This window comes from Stegostoma tigrinum, chromosome 38 (genome assembly GCF_030684315.1).
Source record: "Stegostoma tigrinum isolate sSteTig4 chromosome 38, sSteTig4.hap1, whole genome shotgun sequence".
Classification (NCBI taxonomy): Eukaryota; Metazoa; Chordata; class Chondrichthyes; order Orectolobiformes; family Stegostomatidae; genus Stegostoma; species Stegostoma tigrinum.
The window spans coordinates 25,807,303-25,824,332 of NC_081391.1; the positions used below are offsets into that span (position 1 = coordinate 25,807,303).

Here is a 17,030-nt window from a genome sequence, read left to right on the forward strand (position 1 = left end):
CCCAAAATCCATAGTGCCTCTAAATCAAAAGTCATCATTTTCATCCAGGTCCAAGACATTATCCCCTTTTCCTTCATGATTTATTGCAAGCTGTACCCTCCTTCCTTAACCTAATGCCAGTAAATCACTGTGGTTCTGGGTTTCAGAATAACTTTACCATCTGATCCAAATGCTTGTCATAGCTTTGTATTGATGTAATTTCCAATGTACCACCCACTGCCATGAAATCATACCTTGCCTCTCTGGTGTCCCAAGTTCTATGATTGGTGGGCCATTTGAAAATTCCTCTTTTTCAGGACCATCATCATGTGCTAAATCTTCACCGATGACAGTCGGTGGTTCTTCCTTTTCCCCTTCTGAAAAAGTTATACTGGTGGGCAAAGGTGTTGAGGTCTTCTCCATTTCTTTTGTTTCTTCAGGCTTGTTAATGATAGAAAAATGTGAGTGAAACAATGTTCCAGACTGACTGAAATGGTGGCAGGATTGAAATCTGAATTTGAAAGATGCTCTTGCAGTGCTTGGATTGGAGTGAATATCAGATCTTCTCGAATCCCGTGTAATAACAGCCAATGATAATTCTTAAGTAAAGAGATAACAAGGTGTAGAGCTGGATGAACACAGCAGGCCAAGCAGAATCAGAGGAGCCGGAAAGCTGACGTTTCAGGCCTAGACCCTTCATCAGAAATGGGGGAGGGGAAGGGGGTTCTGAAATAAATAAGGAGAGAGGGGGAAGTGAATAGGAGATGGATAGAGGAGAAGATAGGTGGAGAGGAGACAGACAGGTCAAATAGGTGGGGATGGAGCCAGTAAAGGTGAGTGTAGGTGGGGAGGTAGGGAGGGGATAGGTCAGTCAAGGGAGGACAGACAGGTCAAGGGGGCAGCATGAGGTTAATAGCTAGAATATGGGTTTGGGGCTTGAGGTGGGAGGAGGGGATAGGTGGGAAGAAGGACAGGCTAGAGAAGCGGTGACGAGCTGGGCAGGTCTAGGGATGCAGTTGCGGGAGGGGAGATTTTGAAGCTTGTGAAGTCCACATTGATACCATTGGGCTGCAGGGTTCCCAAGCGGAATATGAGTTGCTGTTCCTGCAACCTTTGGGTGGCATCATTGTGGCACTGCAGGCGGCCCATGATGGACATGACGTCTCAGGAATTGGGTGTGGGGGCGTGGGAGTTGAAATGGTTTGCGACTGGGAGGTGCAGTTGTTCAGTCCGAACCAAGCGTAGGTGTTCCACAAAACGGTGTACAAGCCTCCGCTTGGTTTCCTTGATGTAGAGGATACAGTATACCACATTAGCAGGTGTGCAGGTGAACATCTGCTTGATGTGGAAAGTCTTCTTGGGGCCTGGGATGGGGGTGAGGGGGGGGACGGATAGGGGCAGGTGTAGCACTTCCTGCAGTTGCAGGGAAAAGTGCCGGGTGTGGTGGCGCTGAAGAGGATTGTGGAGTGGACAAGGCAGTCATGGAGAGAGTGATCTCTCCAGAAAGGAGGTAAGGGTGGGGAGGGAAAACTATCTTTGGTGGTGGGGTCAGATTGCAGATGACGGAAGTGTTGGAGGATGATGCAGTGAATCCGGAGGTTGGTGAGACGGTACGTGAGGATGAGGGGGATTCTGTTTTGGTTGAATTGCGGGGAGGGGGTGTGATGGATGAGTTGCAAGAATGCAGGAGACACGGTCGAGGGCATTCTTGACCACTCAGGAGTGGGGGGGGATGTTGCGTTACTTGAAAAACGAGGGTATCTGAGATGTTTGGGAGTGGAATGCCTCATCCTGGGAGCAGATGCGTTGGAGGCAAAGGAATTGGGAATAGAGGACGGCATTTTTGCAGGAAGGTGGAGGTGTATTCTAGGTAGCTGTGGAAATCGGTGGGCTTGAAATGGATATTGGTTTCCAGGTGGCTGCCAGAGATGGAAACAGAAGGGCTCAGGAAGGAGAAAGAGGTATCAGAGATGATCCAGGTGATCAACTTGAGGTTGGGGTGGAAGGTGTTGGTGAAGTGGATGAACTGCTCGAGCTCCTCATGGGAGCACTGGCTCCATGCCTACCTCTTTGACCTGTCTGTCTCCTCTCTACCTATCTTCTCCTTTATCCATCTTCTATCCCCCTCGCCTCTCCCTATTTATTTCAGAACCCACCTTCCCTTCCCCATTTCTGAAGAAGGGTCTAGGCCTGAAACGTCAGCTTTCCTGCTCCTCTGAGGCTGCTTGACCTGCTGTGTTCATCCAGCTCTACACCTTGTTATCTCAGATTCTCCAGCATCTGCAGTTCCTACTATCTTTGGACCAATCTTAAGGCATTTTATATAAAAATTGACACACATCTTTTAGTAACATAACATAGTGTTTTTACTTGGTATATACATTGCAACTACATTTGAAGACTGCTTTTTGGAGTTACATACTGATTGAACTATTGTCTAATTTGTTCAGACAGCATTTCCTGGATATTAAACATTGGGGTTTATTTTGACAGAATGCACAGTTATTAAACCTAAGGGAGTAGATGCATTGCTACCTGTGGTTTTGGGCCTGACAGGCAGACTATTAATAGTAAAGCTAATTATTAGCAAACCAATGGCCACTGCCTATGTTTTGGTGACCCAAACCAATATTAGTTTTAATTACACAACTATGTTCAAAGCCACTAGATTTCATAGACTTTTGGAGCAGGATCTCTTAATGAACCAATTTAAATTGTGGAATCTCATGTAATTGGAATACGTTTAATGCTGAATGCAACAAGGAGACAGCAGTGATATATCATCACTTGTGTGGCCATGGGCCTCACTGGCTGTACCAGCATTTATTGCCCATCCTGAGTTCCAGAAGGTGCTGTCTGTTGATAGTGAGGGGCTTGGAGAGGAACCTGCAAGAGTAGTAGCATGCACCGCTACTGAATGTTAGTGGTGGAGGGAGTAGATGCTTGTGGGTGTGATGCCAATCAATGACGTCGTGTGTCTCAATGACTGTGCAAAGCAATAAACTTTATCATGCATTTCAAAGCATATCAGCAAGGGGAGACAGAGAAGCTTAGAGCAGCAATTGCAAAACTTAGATAATGAATACATGTCCAGCACTTGCCAATCAAATTAAGTGGGGCCCTGTTAGCATTCTCAGAAGTTGTAGACTCAGGGCAGATTACAGAGACACAGAGAGTCAAGTCATGAATTTAAAATAAAGAGGCCTTGCAGGGTCAGTGATCAGAGGAGATGGGTGAAAGAGATTGTTTCAAAAGTATTGGAATCAATTATTAAAGAGTAAAGCAGAACATTTGAAAAATCATAATCTAATTAAGTAGAGCCAGTATGGCTTCATGAAAGGGAAGTATTGTGTCTGACAAAGTCTCAACTAGAATGGATAGTGGGGAACAGTAGATGATGCATTTGCAATTCCAGAAGGCATTCGACAAGGTACCTCACAAAAGGTTAAGTCATGAGACCCTACACGGTTGGAGGTATTATATTGGCTTGGTTAGAGAATTGGTTCATTGGCAGGAAACAGAGAGGGGATAAAAGGTTCTTTTTCAGTTAGCAACACAAGGCCAGTAGGTTTCCACAAGGATCAGTGCTGGAACTGCAACTATTTGCAACACATATTCATGACTTGGAGGAAGAAAGTTAATGTACTGTAGCCATATTTGCAGATGACATGAAAATAGATGGAAAGGGAGGTTGTGAGAGCGGTATAAACAGTTTACAGTGAAATTTTGATAGGTTGAATAAGTGGGCAAAAAGTTGGCAAATACAGTATAATGTGGAGAAGTGTGAACATGCTCCTTTTGGAAGGGAGAACAAAAGAACAGAGTATTATTTAAGTGGACAGAAACTGCAGGAAGCTACAACATAAAGGGACTTTGGAATACAATGCATGAAACACAAAGTGAGCAAACAGGTGTGGCAGGTAATCAGGAGGGTTAATGGAAACATAGAATTCCTACGGAGTGGAAGCAGGCCGTTTGGCCCATTAAGTCCACACTGATCTTCTGAACAGCATCCCACCCAGCTCCACACCCCAAACCTTATCTCTGTAACCCTGCATGTCCCATGACTAATCCACCTAGCCTGCAAACACCTGGACACTACAGGTAATTTAGAATGGCTAATCCATCTAACCTGTATATTTTTGGACTGTCGGAGGAAACCCCACGCAGATGTGGGGAGAATGTGTAAACTCTACACAGTTGGTCCTTATTTCAGGCAAGAACAGGAAATTCTTACTGCAACTGAACAAGGTGCTGGTGAGGCCACATATGGAGTATTGTGAGCAGTTTTGGTCCCCTATTTAAGGGAAGATATTACTTCAGTGGAGGTAGTTCAAAGCAACCCACTAGTACGACTCCTTGTCTTATAAGCAAAGGCTAAACAAGTTGGGATTCTACTCACTAAAACTATGAAAGCAGTTCTGGTGAAAGTTCAATGACCTGAAACATTAGCTCTGATTCTCCACAGATGCTGCCTGATCTCCAGAATTTCCTACTTCTTCTATTTTTACTATTAGCAGAAGAAATGGTTAAGGATCTCAGAAGAAGACAGGCTGAGGCAGATGATATGATGGAGGTAGAATTAAGAGGTTCTTCAGGTAGAGATCAAAAATAGCTTAGCAGTTCAATCAGGGACAGATGTGTCCCTGAGGCTGCAAACGTTCTGGTTCTGTTAAATGCAGTAGCCAGAAAGGGGAAACAGAATTTCTGGCAGGTGCTGAAGGGACCTCATTTTTAACTGGAGAGGATTTTAGCTCAACTATGAGTGGATATCAGAGTATGTGTCTGCAAAAAGAAAATGCAGAAACAGTAGGGCATACCTTGCAGAGGTTTGGGAGGTAGAGCTGATGGTAACTGACTGAAGAGATGGAAGATACAAACAATGCTATTGCTGGCACTTGAATATATTTATAGAATAATAGGCCCTCGTGGGCAGGTTCATTGTAAACATAAAAAGTTGATTACAGATGATATAATATCTAATCACTGTTTGAATATTAATAAAAGTAAAAGCAAATACTCACAGCAGTCATTTTCAGCTCAACAGTTTTTAATCCTTCAGAATTAAAAGACTCACAATTAATACTTTTATCTATACATTAATCAAGTTCAAAGATATCAATAATTAAATCATATTGTGCAGAATCAATTTTTCCCTAACTCTCCTGACACCATGCTCTCTGTTTCCATTCTGTGATGTCTCCAACACTGAAATCAAGGTCCACCATTCTGCCTCCCAGTCCACCACTTCTCCCTGCATCTCAATACTACACCCCGTACTGAGTTCCTAAGCTCACTTAGCCTCTCCTTCCTCCCATTATGAACAAGTTTAGAAGATTCAAGCTGTGCTATATTTTAATCAAAGCTTTCTACATTTACCAGTACTGTCTTTTTCAAACGTGTTGGTATCTTACATCATGGCGTTAGGCCTTACCTTCAGCCTGGTGGCGTAAAAATATTACAGAGAACAGGTAGTGTGGTACTGCTTCTGGAATTGTAGGCTTATTATACTTCTTTTAACAGTTATTATAGTGATCACATTTCAATATTATAAGACTCATATTTATTTTGTCTCATTAACATTTTAAAAAACCAAACAGGTCATTATTCTGAATTTAAATGACCCTGTCCCTTCAGCAGAGAATGCAAGATTCTGCATCTATTATTTTTACTCTTTCTGCCCCTTTTCTTCCTCCTATCCTGCGCACATCTTCAAGATGATTCCTTCACTTTAGTCATTATTATAACTCACGAATTGCTCTGATTTACAGGAGAAGGCCAATAGCATCCAAAGTGGAAAAGGGGAATTCTGTCAATATATTCGACAGCTAAACTAGGAAGGGAGGAAGTCACCAACTGGAAGCAAACAGTCAGCCATTGCCTTGCTCTCTGGTGGAGTTCTGAGTGTTCTCTATTGTCTTGACAAACATATCTACACTGCTACTTGGTTCACTTTTTCTCTTTAATATTCCTTCAGGTATGTCATCACCTTTCCATTCCTGAATTTCTGGACTTGCTCCATCACTGGGAGGAGGTAAGTTTATTTCTTGCACATCACTGACCGTGTCCTCCTCTCGCATAGCTTCAGAGTCTTTGCTCTCTCCTGCAGGAGTGCCAGGATTGATCCCTGCAATGGCGTAGAGAAATGAAACAATTACATGCTTCCAGCAGAATAGGGGTGCCAGGGCGAGGGAGTAGGGCACTGGCTGAGGGCACTGTTACACCCCAGAATATACTTTGTAGTGAATGAAACCTTTGAAGAGCAGGTGTGCATGCTGGAATGGATAGAGATAGACGAAGCTGATGTGCTGAAAATTTTGTCAAACATTAAGATTGACAAGTAGATGTGCTGAAAATTTTGTCAAACATTAAGATTGACAAGTCGCCAGGCCCGGATCAGATTTGTCCTCAGCTGCTTTGGGAAGCGAGAAATGCAATTGCTTCGCCACTTGCGAAGATCTTTGCATCCTCGCTCTCCACTGGAGTCGTACCTGAGGACTGGAGAGAGGCAAATGTAATTCCTCTCTTCAAGAAAGGAAATAGGGAAATCCCCAGCAATTATAGACCGGTAAGTCTCACGTCTGTCGTCTGCAAGGTGTTAGAAAGGATTCTGAGGGATAAGATTTATGACCATCTGGAAGAGCATGGCTTGATCAAATACAGTCAACACGGCTTTGTGAGGGGTAGGTCATGCCTTACAAACCTTATCGAGTTTTTTGAGGATGTGACTAGAAAGGTTGATGAGGGTCGAGCTGTGGATGTGGTGTATATGGACTTCAGCAAGGCATTTGATAAGGTTCCCCATGGTAGGCTCATTCAGAAGGTCAGGAGGAATGGGATACAGGGGAGCTTAGCTGCTTGGATACAGAATTGGCTGGCCAACAGAAGGCAGCGAGTGGTAGTAGAAGGAAAATATTCTGCCTGGAAGTCAGTGGTGAGTGGAGTTCCACAGGGCTCTGTCCTTGGGCCTCTACTGTTTGTAATTTTTATTAATGACTTGGACGAGGGAATTGAAGGATGGGTCAGCAAGTTTGCAGACGACACAAAGGTCGGAGGTGTCGTTGACAGTGTAGAGGGCTGTTGTAGGCTGCAGCGGGACATTGACAGGATGCAGAGATGGGCTGAGAGGTGGCAGATGGAGTTCAACCTGGATAAATGCGAGGTGATGCATTTTGGAAGGTCGAATTTGAAAGCTGAGTACAGGATTAAGGATAGGATTCTTGGCAGCGTGGAGGAACAGAGGGATCTTGGTGTGCAGATACATAGATCCCTTAAAATGGCCACCCAAGTGGACAGGGTTGTTAAGAAAGCATATGGTGTTTTGGCTTTCATTAACAGGGGGATTGAGTTTAAGAGTCGTGAGATCTTGTTGCAGCTCTATAAAACTTTGGTTAGGCCGCACTTGGAATACTGCGTCCAGTTCTGGGTGCCCTATTATAGGAAAGATGTGGATGCTTTGGAGAGGGTTCAGAGGAGGTTTACCAGGATGCTGCCTGGACTGGAGGGCTTATCTTATGAAGAGAGGTTGACTGAGCTCGGTCTCTTTTCATTGGAGAAAAGGAGGAGGAGAGGGGACCTAATTGAGGTATACAAGATAATGAGAGGCATAGATAGAGTTGATAGCCAGAGACTATTTCCCAGGGCAGAAATGGCTAGCACGAGGGGTCATAGTTTTAAGCTGGTTGGTGGAAAGTATAGAGGGGATGTCAGAGGCAGGTTCTTTACGCAGAGAGTTGTGAGAGCATGGAATGCGTTGCCAGCAGCAGTTGTGGAAGCAAGGTCATTGGGGTCATTTAAGAGACTGCTGGACATGTATATGGTCACAGAAATTTGAGGGTGCATACATGAGGATCAATGGTCGGCACAACATCGTGGGCTGAAGGGCCTGTTCTGTGCTGTACTGTTCTATGTTCTATGTTCTAATATCTGATGCAGGCAAGGATTGCTCCACAACTTCTGCCGGGACCTGCCTCCCTCTCCACAATCGGACAGGCCCATTCTCCCTGGCACTCACTCCACTCCAGCCTGGTCAATGCACACACAGTAACAAAACTAACTCAAAAGAATGCAAGCAAGTTTCTGAAATGAGTGAGTGATGACAGATTTAAAGCTGCCGTTTTCCTTATTTGAGCTGAGGGAACAGTGGTGCTTTCGGCTGAGTCTTTGCGACTGTGAACCTACTGCTAATATTCACACGCAAGCCCGTGCGCCCTTTTCACCTGGCTCCTGTGTTGCTGTTTCAATCTCCATTTGCCTCAGAGTGGGGCCAGTGGTAGGTGTATGGACTGGCGAGTCTCCTGCAGCCCCCTCCTCATCTTCCTCTTCAATCAGGGCGGCTGGGACTAGAAGAAAGAAATATTGCAGTTTGCATCCTTTCCCACTGAAGTATGAAGCAACCCCTTCAGGGAGCTATTCATCCGGAGATGCCTTTTAATGGTCTGCACACAACACAGAACACAATCGCACCGTGTGTAGCACACCTCGCACAACATTTCACAGTCAGTAAATCACTGTGTTTTCGCAATGTGTGGATACCTGTAGGTCCATGGACTGAGAAGCGGAGACAGCTCCAAACCTCTGCTGTTGTGAATGCAGCTGGGTTACTAGGAGGAGCAGGCACCGTGCAGAGTAGCTAGTCGTCTCTAGGTCGAACCTTGAATGCTGTCTGTTGGAATACAGTAAGCGGAGTTCCTCTCTGCCTGTTCAATGTAAAGGACCCAACAGCAATGCAAAGAGCAAGGGCTGCCTTGGTGCCGTCGCTACCTGGTTTCCCGTAACAATCGGAGCTGTGTTACGTGGTCGAAAACGGCACGGTGTGCTCAAGGCCCTGGACACACACCTGCCTAGGGCAGCGCTGTGCTGACGGGGACTCGGAACCGGGACTGTTCCTTTCTCCCTGACTGCCCCTGCACACACGCAGACACATAGAAAGTCTACCCCTTGAGAAAGTCTGAACAGCACGGCCACAACTGGACGTCAGCCAACTCTTAAAGCCGGTGGAGGTCATTTTTTAAACTTCGCCTCTTTTATGAAGCTGCTAGCTTGTTGCAGCAATATCCTCGACAATAAATAGACAGCATTCAACTAAAAAGGCACAAGCAACGGTAGAGAAGCTGCACCATGCGCCCACACCGCTCCGCTGTTTACAGCGTTAATCTGATCTCCCGCCGAAGTTAACGATCAGCAGCAGCCCCAACAAAATGAAGCAAATTGTTTTTTCGTTTGGAATAAGACAGAGCTACACTGTGGCAGTTGCTGCAAATCACACTTTTATTACTAAAAGTATCGTTTTCAATCAGTAAGAATGCGAACCAAGGCGGTGTTGAACTCACCTTGCTTTGTGAGAGATTGCTGTGGACTTGGCTGTTGCTATTGGGAGGAAATGAAAGCGTTAATAAATTGTATCGGAACGGCTGGAGGCGCTAACACAGCCTGCAATATCACTGCAGGGCTGAGTTAGGTGGTCAATGTAACTTCATGATTTTTCATCCATCTTTAAACTTCGTTTTGTTTCGCTTGTAAACAGAAGCAACTGCACATCTTGCTCAGCCCATTGAGTCTAAGCCGGCAAGACTTGGCGAATCCATATAAAAACCGAAGTGATTTACATGCGAAGGCCTTAGAGCTGGGATCTGGCGCCATTGAAATGCAACTTTGTATCTTGTATCTTCTGCAAAACTGTGACAAACGGATACGAACACTCGGCCCCTCGATCCTGCTCCGCCTCACAGTGAGATCTGACTGTCATCTCAGCTCCATTTTCCCATCAAAATCTTTTTCCCCTTCTGTAATCAGAAACTATCTGCCTCGGGTCTGATTTCTCTTCACAGATGCTGCCAGACCTGCTGAGCTTTTCCAGCGACTTCTGTTTTTATTTCTATCTGCGTCTGCCTTAATCCTAAACGATTCATCCTGCGCCAAGTAATATTTCATTTTGCATCAGCACCAGATCTTACATTCCTAATCTTAAAAACATGTTAAAACTGCCCGGTGAACGTGCACTCAGAATACAATGCAGACACACCGGGTGGTGTCAGAAGGTGCTGTCTTATCAGACCGAACTTCCCAAGGACTGCACTTGAGCTCAGGTTAGGACCTGGGAGCTGAAAAAGATGCTCCCTCTCCCCGCGGGGCTGGGAGCTCGGGGTGGATGCCCACATTCCGAATGCTCTCCCTAGGTCCCTTAGAGTCAGTGTCACCCCAAATGAGGTGGGGGGAGAGGGCGGATGGCAGCGGCTGATCCCAATCAATGGGCATTAGGGACAGGTGCTAGGGGTGTACGGGGCGGGGGGGCGTCTCGAGTGGAGGACAGTCCAGGGGAGGAATTGAAGGAAACATTCCCTGTGGGTGGGGGTCCCGGATACGAGGGATGGGAGTGTGACTGGGCGACAGTCCCGGGGGGGAAGGTGCGGGGAGATTAGTTGACAGTCCCTGCGGGGGAAGGAAATTAGGGGACAATCCCCTGCGATTAGGGGGCGGCGCTTGAGGTTTGGGGTCAATCCTAGGAGAGGGTCAAAATTGGGGGAGATTCCACGGGGAGGGGGGTAATTAGGGTCAGTTCCCTGGAGCAGAAGGCGATTTGTGTGACAGGTCCCGGGGGTGGCGGATAATTGACTGACCGTCCCCGTGGGGTGGGGGTGGTGCGGGGTAACTGGGTGACCGACCCCGTTGGGGGATGTAACTGGGTGACCGACCCCGTGCGGGGGTTGTCTCAGATGAAGTTTCTAAACAAGAACCTTTCAGTCCAGCAGCGGCCAATGGAAACACAGGAGTAGACGTCAATCATTGGATGCGACCAATAGGGAAATGCAGGAGGCGGAATATGCATATATGGACGGATGCCTGGACCAATGGAAACACAGCAAGGGCGGGATCGGGGCCTGAGGCTCGTCCCGGTGAAAAAGAAGCCGCGGATTCGATTTAATTCGACAATCCCGAGTGGGGACAAACCCCCGGCCGTTATTACATGTCACAGGAGACGGATTGGTTCCCGGTCAGACTAAACGACCCGGCGAAAAGACTGAAAACCGCCGTCCTTTACCTCACTGTGTTTCAGCATGAGTCGCCGTTACCATAGAGACCGCTGCGTCATTAGGCCACACCCGGAAACATACCCCGCCCACCAACCCGGAACCCTCCATCCTCGTCACACGGGGACTAACTGGAGTCTTCCACTTTGTCAGGTCATGGTGCCCATCAGACAGTTATTTACAGAATCATCCAGCACAAAAACAGGCCCTTCAACTCAACCCGTCCATGCCACCCAAGTTCCCAAACTAAACTAGTCCCATACGCTAGATAACAAAGTGTGGAGCTGGATGAACACAGCAGGCCCAGCAGCATCTTAGGAGAACAAAAGCTTGTGTGATCTCGGATTCTCCAGCGGCTGCAGTACCCATTATCTCTAGTCCCATATTGCTTGCGTTTGGCCCCTATCTGTCCAAACCTTTCCTATTCATCTAGGTATCCAAATGTCTTTTAATTGTTGTAATTTGTTCTACAGCTCTTCTTCTACCACCACTAACCACCTACTGTGTGAAAATTTTGCCCCTTAGATCCCTTTTAAATCTTTCTCCTCTCACCTTAAAATCACATTCACCCTATCTGTACCCAAAACAATTTTGCAAATTTCTCCTCAACCTCCTACACTCCAGGAGAAAATGTCCAAGACCCTCCTTTCAACTCAAAGCCTGATAACATCCTTATAAATCTTCTCTGCAATCAATAACATCCCTCCTGTAGCAGGGAGACCAGAACTATCATCCCTTTTTCCAGCACTTCTTGGGCCATTGCGCTGTATCCTAGGTCACTTTGGAAAGATCAAGAGTTATTAGGAAAAGGCAGAGGTATGTAAGTGTGGAGTGTCAAATCATCATGACCCAACTGAATAGCAGAGCAGGTTGTACAGGCTGAGCAGCCTACTCCTATTCTCACTTCTTACAGTTTACGCTATGGCATGTCAAGTGTTCACCTAATGTGTCTTAAATGTCACATGGGTTAAGACCCTGGAAAGTCATCTGGTAGAAATATTTCTTAACATTCAGAAGTTTGCAACATCCACTTTCATAGCAAAACTGGAACAACTGCAAATTCCAAAAAAGTAAGCAGCTCAGCTAGAAATCCAAGACAAAAACAGAAATCACAGCAGTTAATGTTTCAGGTCCAGTGACCCTTCCTCAGTCTCAAAACCTAACTCTCCTTTCTATCCCTACTTGTGGAGGTGTTGTTGTTGGACTGGGGTGGACAAGGTCAGAAATCACAAGACACCAGGTTTTCTTCAAATAAAACCTGGTGACTACAACCTAGTGTCATGTGATTTCTGACCTTCTATCCACAGATGCTGTCAGACCTGTTGAGTTTCTTCATAAACATGCAAAACAAAAAGAGCTTTATTGAACAAGGAATGAAGTAAAGTCCAGCACAGGAACAGGCCCTTTGGCCCTCCAAGCCAGCACCGATCCAGATCCTCTGTCTAAACCTATCACCTATTTTCCAACGATCTGTCTCCGTCTGCTCAGTGCCCATTCACGTATCTGTCTAGATACATCTTAAATGACGCTATCATGCCTGCCTCTACCACCTCCACTGGCAACCACCCTCTGCATAAAAAATGTTCCAAGCATATCTCCCTTAAACCTTTCCCCTCACCTTGAAATCGTGAACCCTAGTAACGGAGTCCCCCACTCTGGGCAAAAGCTTCCTGCTATCCACCCTGTCTATACCTCTCATGACTTTGTAGACCTCAAATCAGGTTTCCCCCCTCAACCTCCATCTTTCTAATGTAAACAATCTTAATCTACTCAACCTTTCTTCACAGCTAGTGTCTTCCAGTCCAGGCAACATCCTGGTGAACCTCCTCTGCACCCTCTCCAAAGTATCCACATCCTTCTGGTAATGTGGTGACCAGAACTGTACACAGTACTCCAAATGTGGTTGAACTAGAACCTTTTTAATGCATCATGGGATGTGGGTGCCACTGACTGGGTCAATGTTTATTGCCAACATAGTTTTCTCTTTAGGAGGTGGCGGTGAGTTGCCTTCTTGAACCACTGCAATCAACTGGATGTAGGAATGCCTGCAGTAACTGCATTTGAACAGTCAGAACAGACTTGCCAACAAATCAGCATTCCATTTCATAGAACATTAAAGCTTCTTTTACCCTTAAGCTGATTTCTCGTGAATGATCCTGGATAGTTCAAGGTGAAAAACTTCAACAAAATGTGTATTTTTTCTGCAATACTGAATTTCTGTAAGATTTTAAGCGCAGTTAAACAAGAAGTTACAAATATATTTGCATAGTACACTGCCCACAGGAAAGTTATAAATATACTGAGATTACAGGAAAATGGCAAATACTTCAAAAAAGCAATCTAACTTCTAATTCTTCAAATAAATAAAATTGAGAGCTACTGTCATTAGACCAATTCTGTTTACTTCATCATATATATTATTCAGACAAACCCAAAGGGATCAAATAATTCAACAATAATTCACTACAATAAACATTTTTAAAATTGCAGTGCCTTACTGTTCAGGTCCATGAATAATAGACTAAAGCATATTGTCACCAGAATTTTCATAATATGAAAAAGGAAAAGCATAAAATGCTCATACAACGTACTAGGCTAGGTCTGCAGGAGCTTTAAAGATCAGAACAAACATTTCTATATATGATGACATGCATTGAATCCCAGCTCTTCCCTCATTTGAGGTCTGGAAGTGGGCAGCAAGTCTGATTTTCGGCTGCAGTACTTATAAAGTCACAAACAAGAGTCCGCCCTCAACTACTGAACTTCAATCATCTGGCTGAGCTTTACTGGATGTATAATGTTTGTGCAGTCTGTACATCACACAAGCATTCAGATTTCACAAATGTATGAAAAGAATACACAAAGCTCAGAAATGAATATACACAAATCTCAAACAAATGCCAAGAAGTTGGTAGGTCCAGGACAAGAACAGAGCTCATATCTGGGTTAGTTACAAAAGTCCTTCCATTTCTTTCATGAATGATTCGTAGATATCGTCCTTTGTTTGGATAGAGACAGCAGGTGTGGCTTTTGGTACTGGCTTTGTTGGGGCAACAACCTCTTCCTCTCCCTTCTTCACCGGTGCCTGACTCTTGCTTTCACGTTTTACCCGTAGTGCAGTGGGGACAAAGCGTGTGATCTCAGCTTTAGGGTTGGTGATTTGTGGCTTTGCACTGATGGTGGCGATTGCTTTCTTCTCAATGGTGGTCACAGTCTCATCCATTTTTGGACGCTGAATGAGACTTGGAGGAGCACTGAGGACACCAGGGTTTGGCACTGGTGCTGGAGGGAACAATCCTGGTGGTGCAGGTCCCAGTGGAGGGGCCATTGGTGGACGTATCATACCTGGTCGAGGAGGTGGGATACCTGGGGAGAAAGCCAATTTGTTAGATTTAGGGAACAGAGTTCCAGAAAATCATTACAGTCTCACTTCCCTTCAGAGAACATCTAGAATGCTCAACAGAACAGAAGGTGACTAAACAGGTAAACCGGTTGATGTGGTGTATATGGATTTCAGTAAGGCGTTCGATAACGTTCCCCACAGTAGGCTATTGTACAAAATGCAGAGGAATGGAATTGTGGAAGATATAGCAGTTTGGATCAGAAATTGGCTTGCTGAAAGAAGACAGAGGGTGGTAGTTAATGGGAAAAGTTCATCCTGGAGACCAGTTACTAGTGGTGTACTGCAAGGGTCGGTGTTGGGTTCACTGCTGTTTGTCATTTTTATAAATGACCTGGATGAGGGCGTAGAAAGATGGGTTAGTAAATTTGCAGATGACACTAAGGTTGGTGGAGTTGTGGATAGTGACGAAGGATGCTGTAGGTTGCAGAGAGACATAGATAAACTGCAGAGCTGGGCTGAGAGGTGGCAAATGGAGTTTAATGCAGACAAGTGTGAGGTGTTGCACTTTGGTAGGAGTAACCGGAAGGCAAAGTACTGGGCTAATGGTAAGATTCTTAGTAGTGTAGATGAGCAGAGAGAGATCTCGGTGTCCATGTACACGGATCCTTGAAAGTTGCCACCCAGGTTGACAGGGCTATGAAGAAGGCATACAGTGTTTTAGCTTTTATTAATAGAGGGATCGAGTTCCGGAACCAAGAGGTTATGCTGCAGCTGTACAAAACTCTGGTGCGGCTGCACTTGGAGTATTGCGTACAGTTCTGGTCACCGCATTATAAGAAGGATGTGGAAGCTTTGGAAAGGGTGCAGAGGAGATTTACTAGGATGTTGCCTGGTATGGAGGGAAGGTCTTACGAGGAAAGGCTGAGGGACTTGAGGCTGTTTTCATTAGAGAGAAGAAGGATGAGAGGTGACTTAATTGAAACATATAAAATAATCAGAGGGTTAGATAGGGTGGATAGGGAGAGCCTTTTCCTAGGATGGTGACGGCGAGCACGAGGGGGCATAGCTTTAAATTGAGGGGTGAAAGATATAGGACAGATGTCAGAGGTAGTTTCTTTACTCAGAGAGTAGTAAGGGAATGGAACGCTTTGCCTGCAACGGTAGTAGATTCGTCAACTTTAGGTACATTTAAGTCGTCACTGGATAAGCATATGGACGTAAATGGAATAGTGTAGGTTAGATGGGCTTGAGATCGGTATGACAGGTGGGCACAACATCGAGGGCCGAAGGGCCTGTGCTGTGCTGTAATGTTCCATGTTCTATAACAAACGTATCTCACTTGTTCTTTTAATTAACATCGCTTCAACAAGCAAACAATGCAACAAGTACATTCATGCAACTTTCAATCAGATACAATTATGGCTAAAAATAAATTACACTAAAAATGTACTAATTAGACAGAAATTTGACTGAACAGTTTACAGCTACAGATCATTTTATAGATTTCTAGCTCTGTTTATCAAGAACAATTGACCAGTCAGGGTGCAGTTTCAACGTATAACTAATAAATTGCAGGAGTTATCGAATTAGTGATTTTGCTAAGATTTCCTGAGAAGGGATTATTAAATACTGAAGTTTCAAAAAAATGAAAAAGAGTATGATCTTTGGAAAACAACAGTAATTCCCCAACATGTTACAGCCCCAGCAAGTTAAAAGAGTAAGTATTTGCATCTTCAAGCATTTCCCAAATTCTCAATATACTGCACAAGTTTGTCAAGCATCAGCTGTAGTTTACATTGTAATATTCTCACCTCAGAGTCACAAGCTTCTTGAATTAGCCCACTATAGGGGTAGGGTTCTAAAATCAAAGCCTACACCTCCAAGACAGCACCGAGAGAATGCTGCCACTGTTGGAGGTGTTGTCTGAGATGAGATGAGACATTAATCCAAGGTCACATCTGCTAGCTCATGCTGATGTAAAAGATCCTGTGACACTACTTCGAAGACATTCTCTAACCCACAATTAATATTAAAATGTTGATCATCTTGTCAGTATCGAATTATTATTTGTGGGGCCTTGCTTCATGCAAAATTGGCTGCCATGTTTCCATATGACAACAGTAAGTACATTTGAATATTTTCCTTTCTTGTCAAATTAACAATGTTTAAGCTGATTTGAAAATTTCCAAAGTCTTTTTATAGTTTATTGAAAATTATAAGGAAAAATCTCTGCCTCTGTACAGGACCCCTGGAAGTCTGTAGAGGGATGATTGAAGAATGCAGCAATCCACTATATAACATTTCAGAAGTCTCACTGTGTTAAATGAGTCATGCGTGTTACACAGCCCCACCAACAAGTACACCATTACAGTATTGTCACTACTGATTACATAAACACAATGAATATCAGTTTAATGAAATCCTTCTTACCTGGGGGTGCTGGTGGTGGTAATCTGGGAGGAGGTCCCCGTGGTGGTGGACCTGGTGGAAGGCCTGGTGGGGGTCCTGGTGGTGGGCCTGGAGGTCGCCCAGGTGGGGGTCCAGGAGGAAGCAGTCGTGGAATTGGCCCTCTAATGCCAGGTAGCCCTGGTGGTCGTATGAATGGGGGTGCACCTGCAATTAACAGCAAACAAGTACAACCCGACAAATCACAGTAATAAATCCTCCATGATACAGAG

General features: G+C 45.0%; 2 protein-coding genes across 7 annotated transcripts in view; both read right to left on the minus strand.

Annotated features, from left to right (window-relative positions):
• Nucleotides 1-11,118, minus strand: part of LOC125447249 (coiled-coil domain-containing protein 96) — a 24,581-nt gene extending 13,463 nt beyond the window's left edge. For 2 of the 6 annotated variants that reach the window (XM_048521517.1, XM_048521518.2), the window contains exons 1-6: nt 11,021-11,094; nt 9,312-9,348; nt 8,199-8,321; nt 5,969-6,106; nt 5,004-5,035; nt 234-420 (exon numbers count right to left, since the gene is read on the minus strand). In XM_048521517.1, coding sequence (XP_048377474.1) covers nt 234-420; nt 5,004-5,035; nt 5,969-6,106; nt 8,199-8,321; nt 9,312-9,348; nt 11,021-11,038 — 535 coding nt within the window. In that variant the 5' untranslated portion in view covers nt 11,039-11,094. Of the gene's footprint in view, nt 1-233; nt 421-5,003; nt 5,036-5,968; nt 6,107-8,198; nt 8,322-8,514; nt 9,050-9,311; nt 9,349-10,945; nt 10,965-11,020 lie in introns of those variants that run through there. The other 4 variants (XM_048521520.1, XM_048521519.1, XM_048521521.2 and 1 more) reach the window with 4 other exon arrangements.
• Nucleotides 11,119-13,389: 2,271 nt separating this feature from the next.
• LOC125447245 (WW domain-binding protein 11) overlaps nt 13,390-17,030 on the minus strand; it is a 29,629-nt gene continuing 25,988 nt past the window's right edge. The window contains exons 10-11 of the mRNA XM_048521510.2: nt 16,783-16,965; nt 13,390-14,375 (exon numbers count right to left, since the gene is read on the minus strand). Of these exons, the coding sequence (XP_048377467.1) occupies nt 13,960-14,375; nt 16,783-16,965 (599 nt within the window). The 3' untranslated portion in view covers nt 13,390-13,959. The remainder of the gene's footprint in view (nt 14,376-16,782; nt 16,966-17,030) is intronic.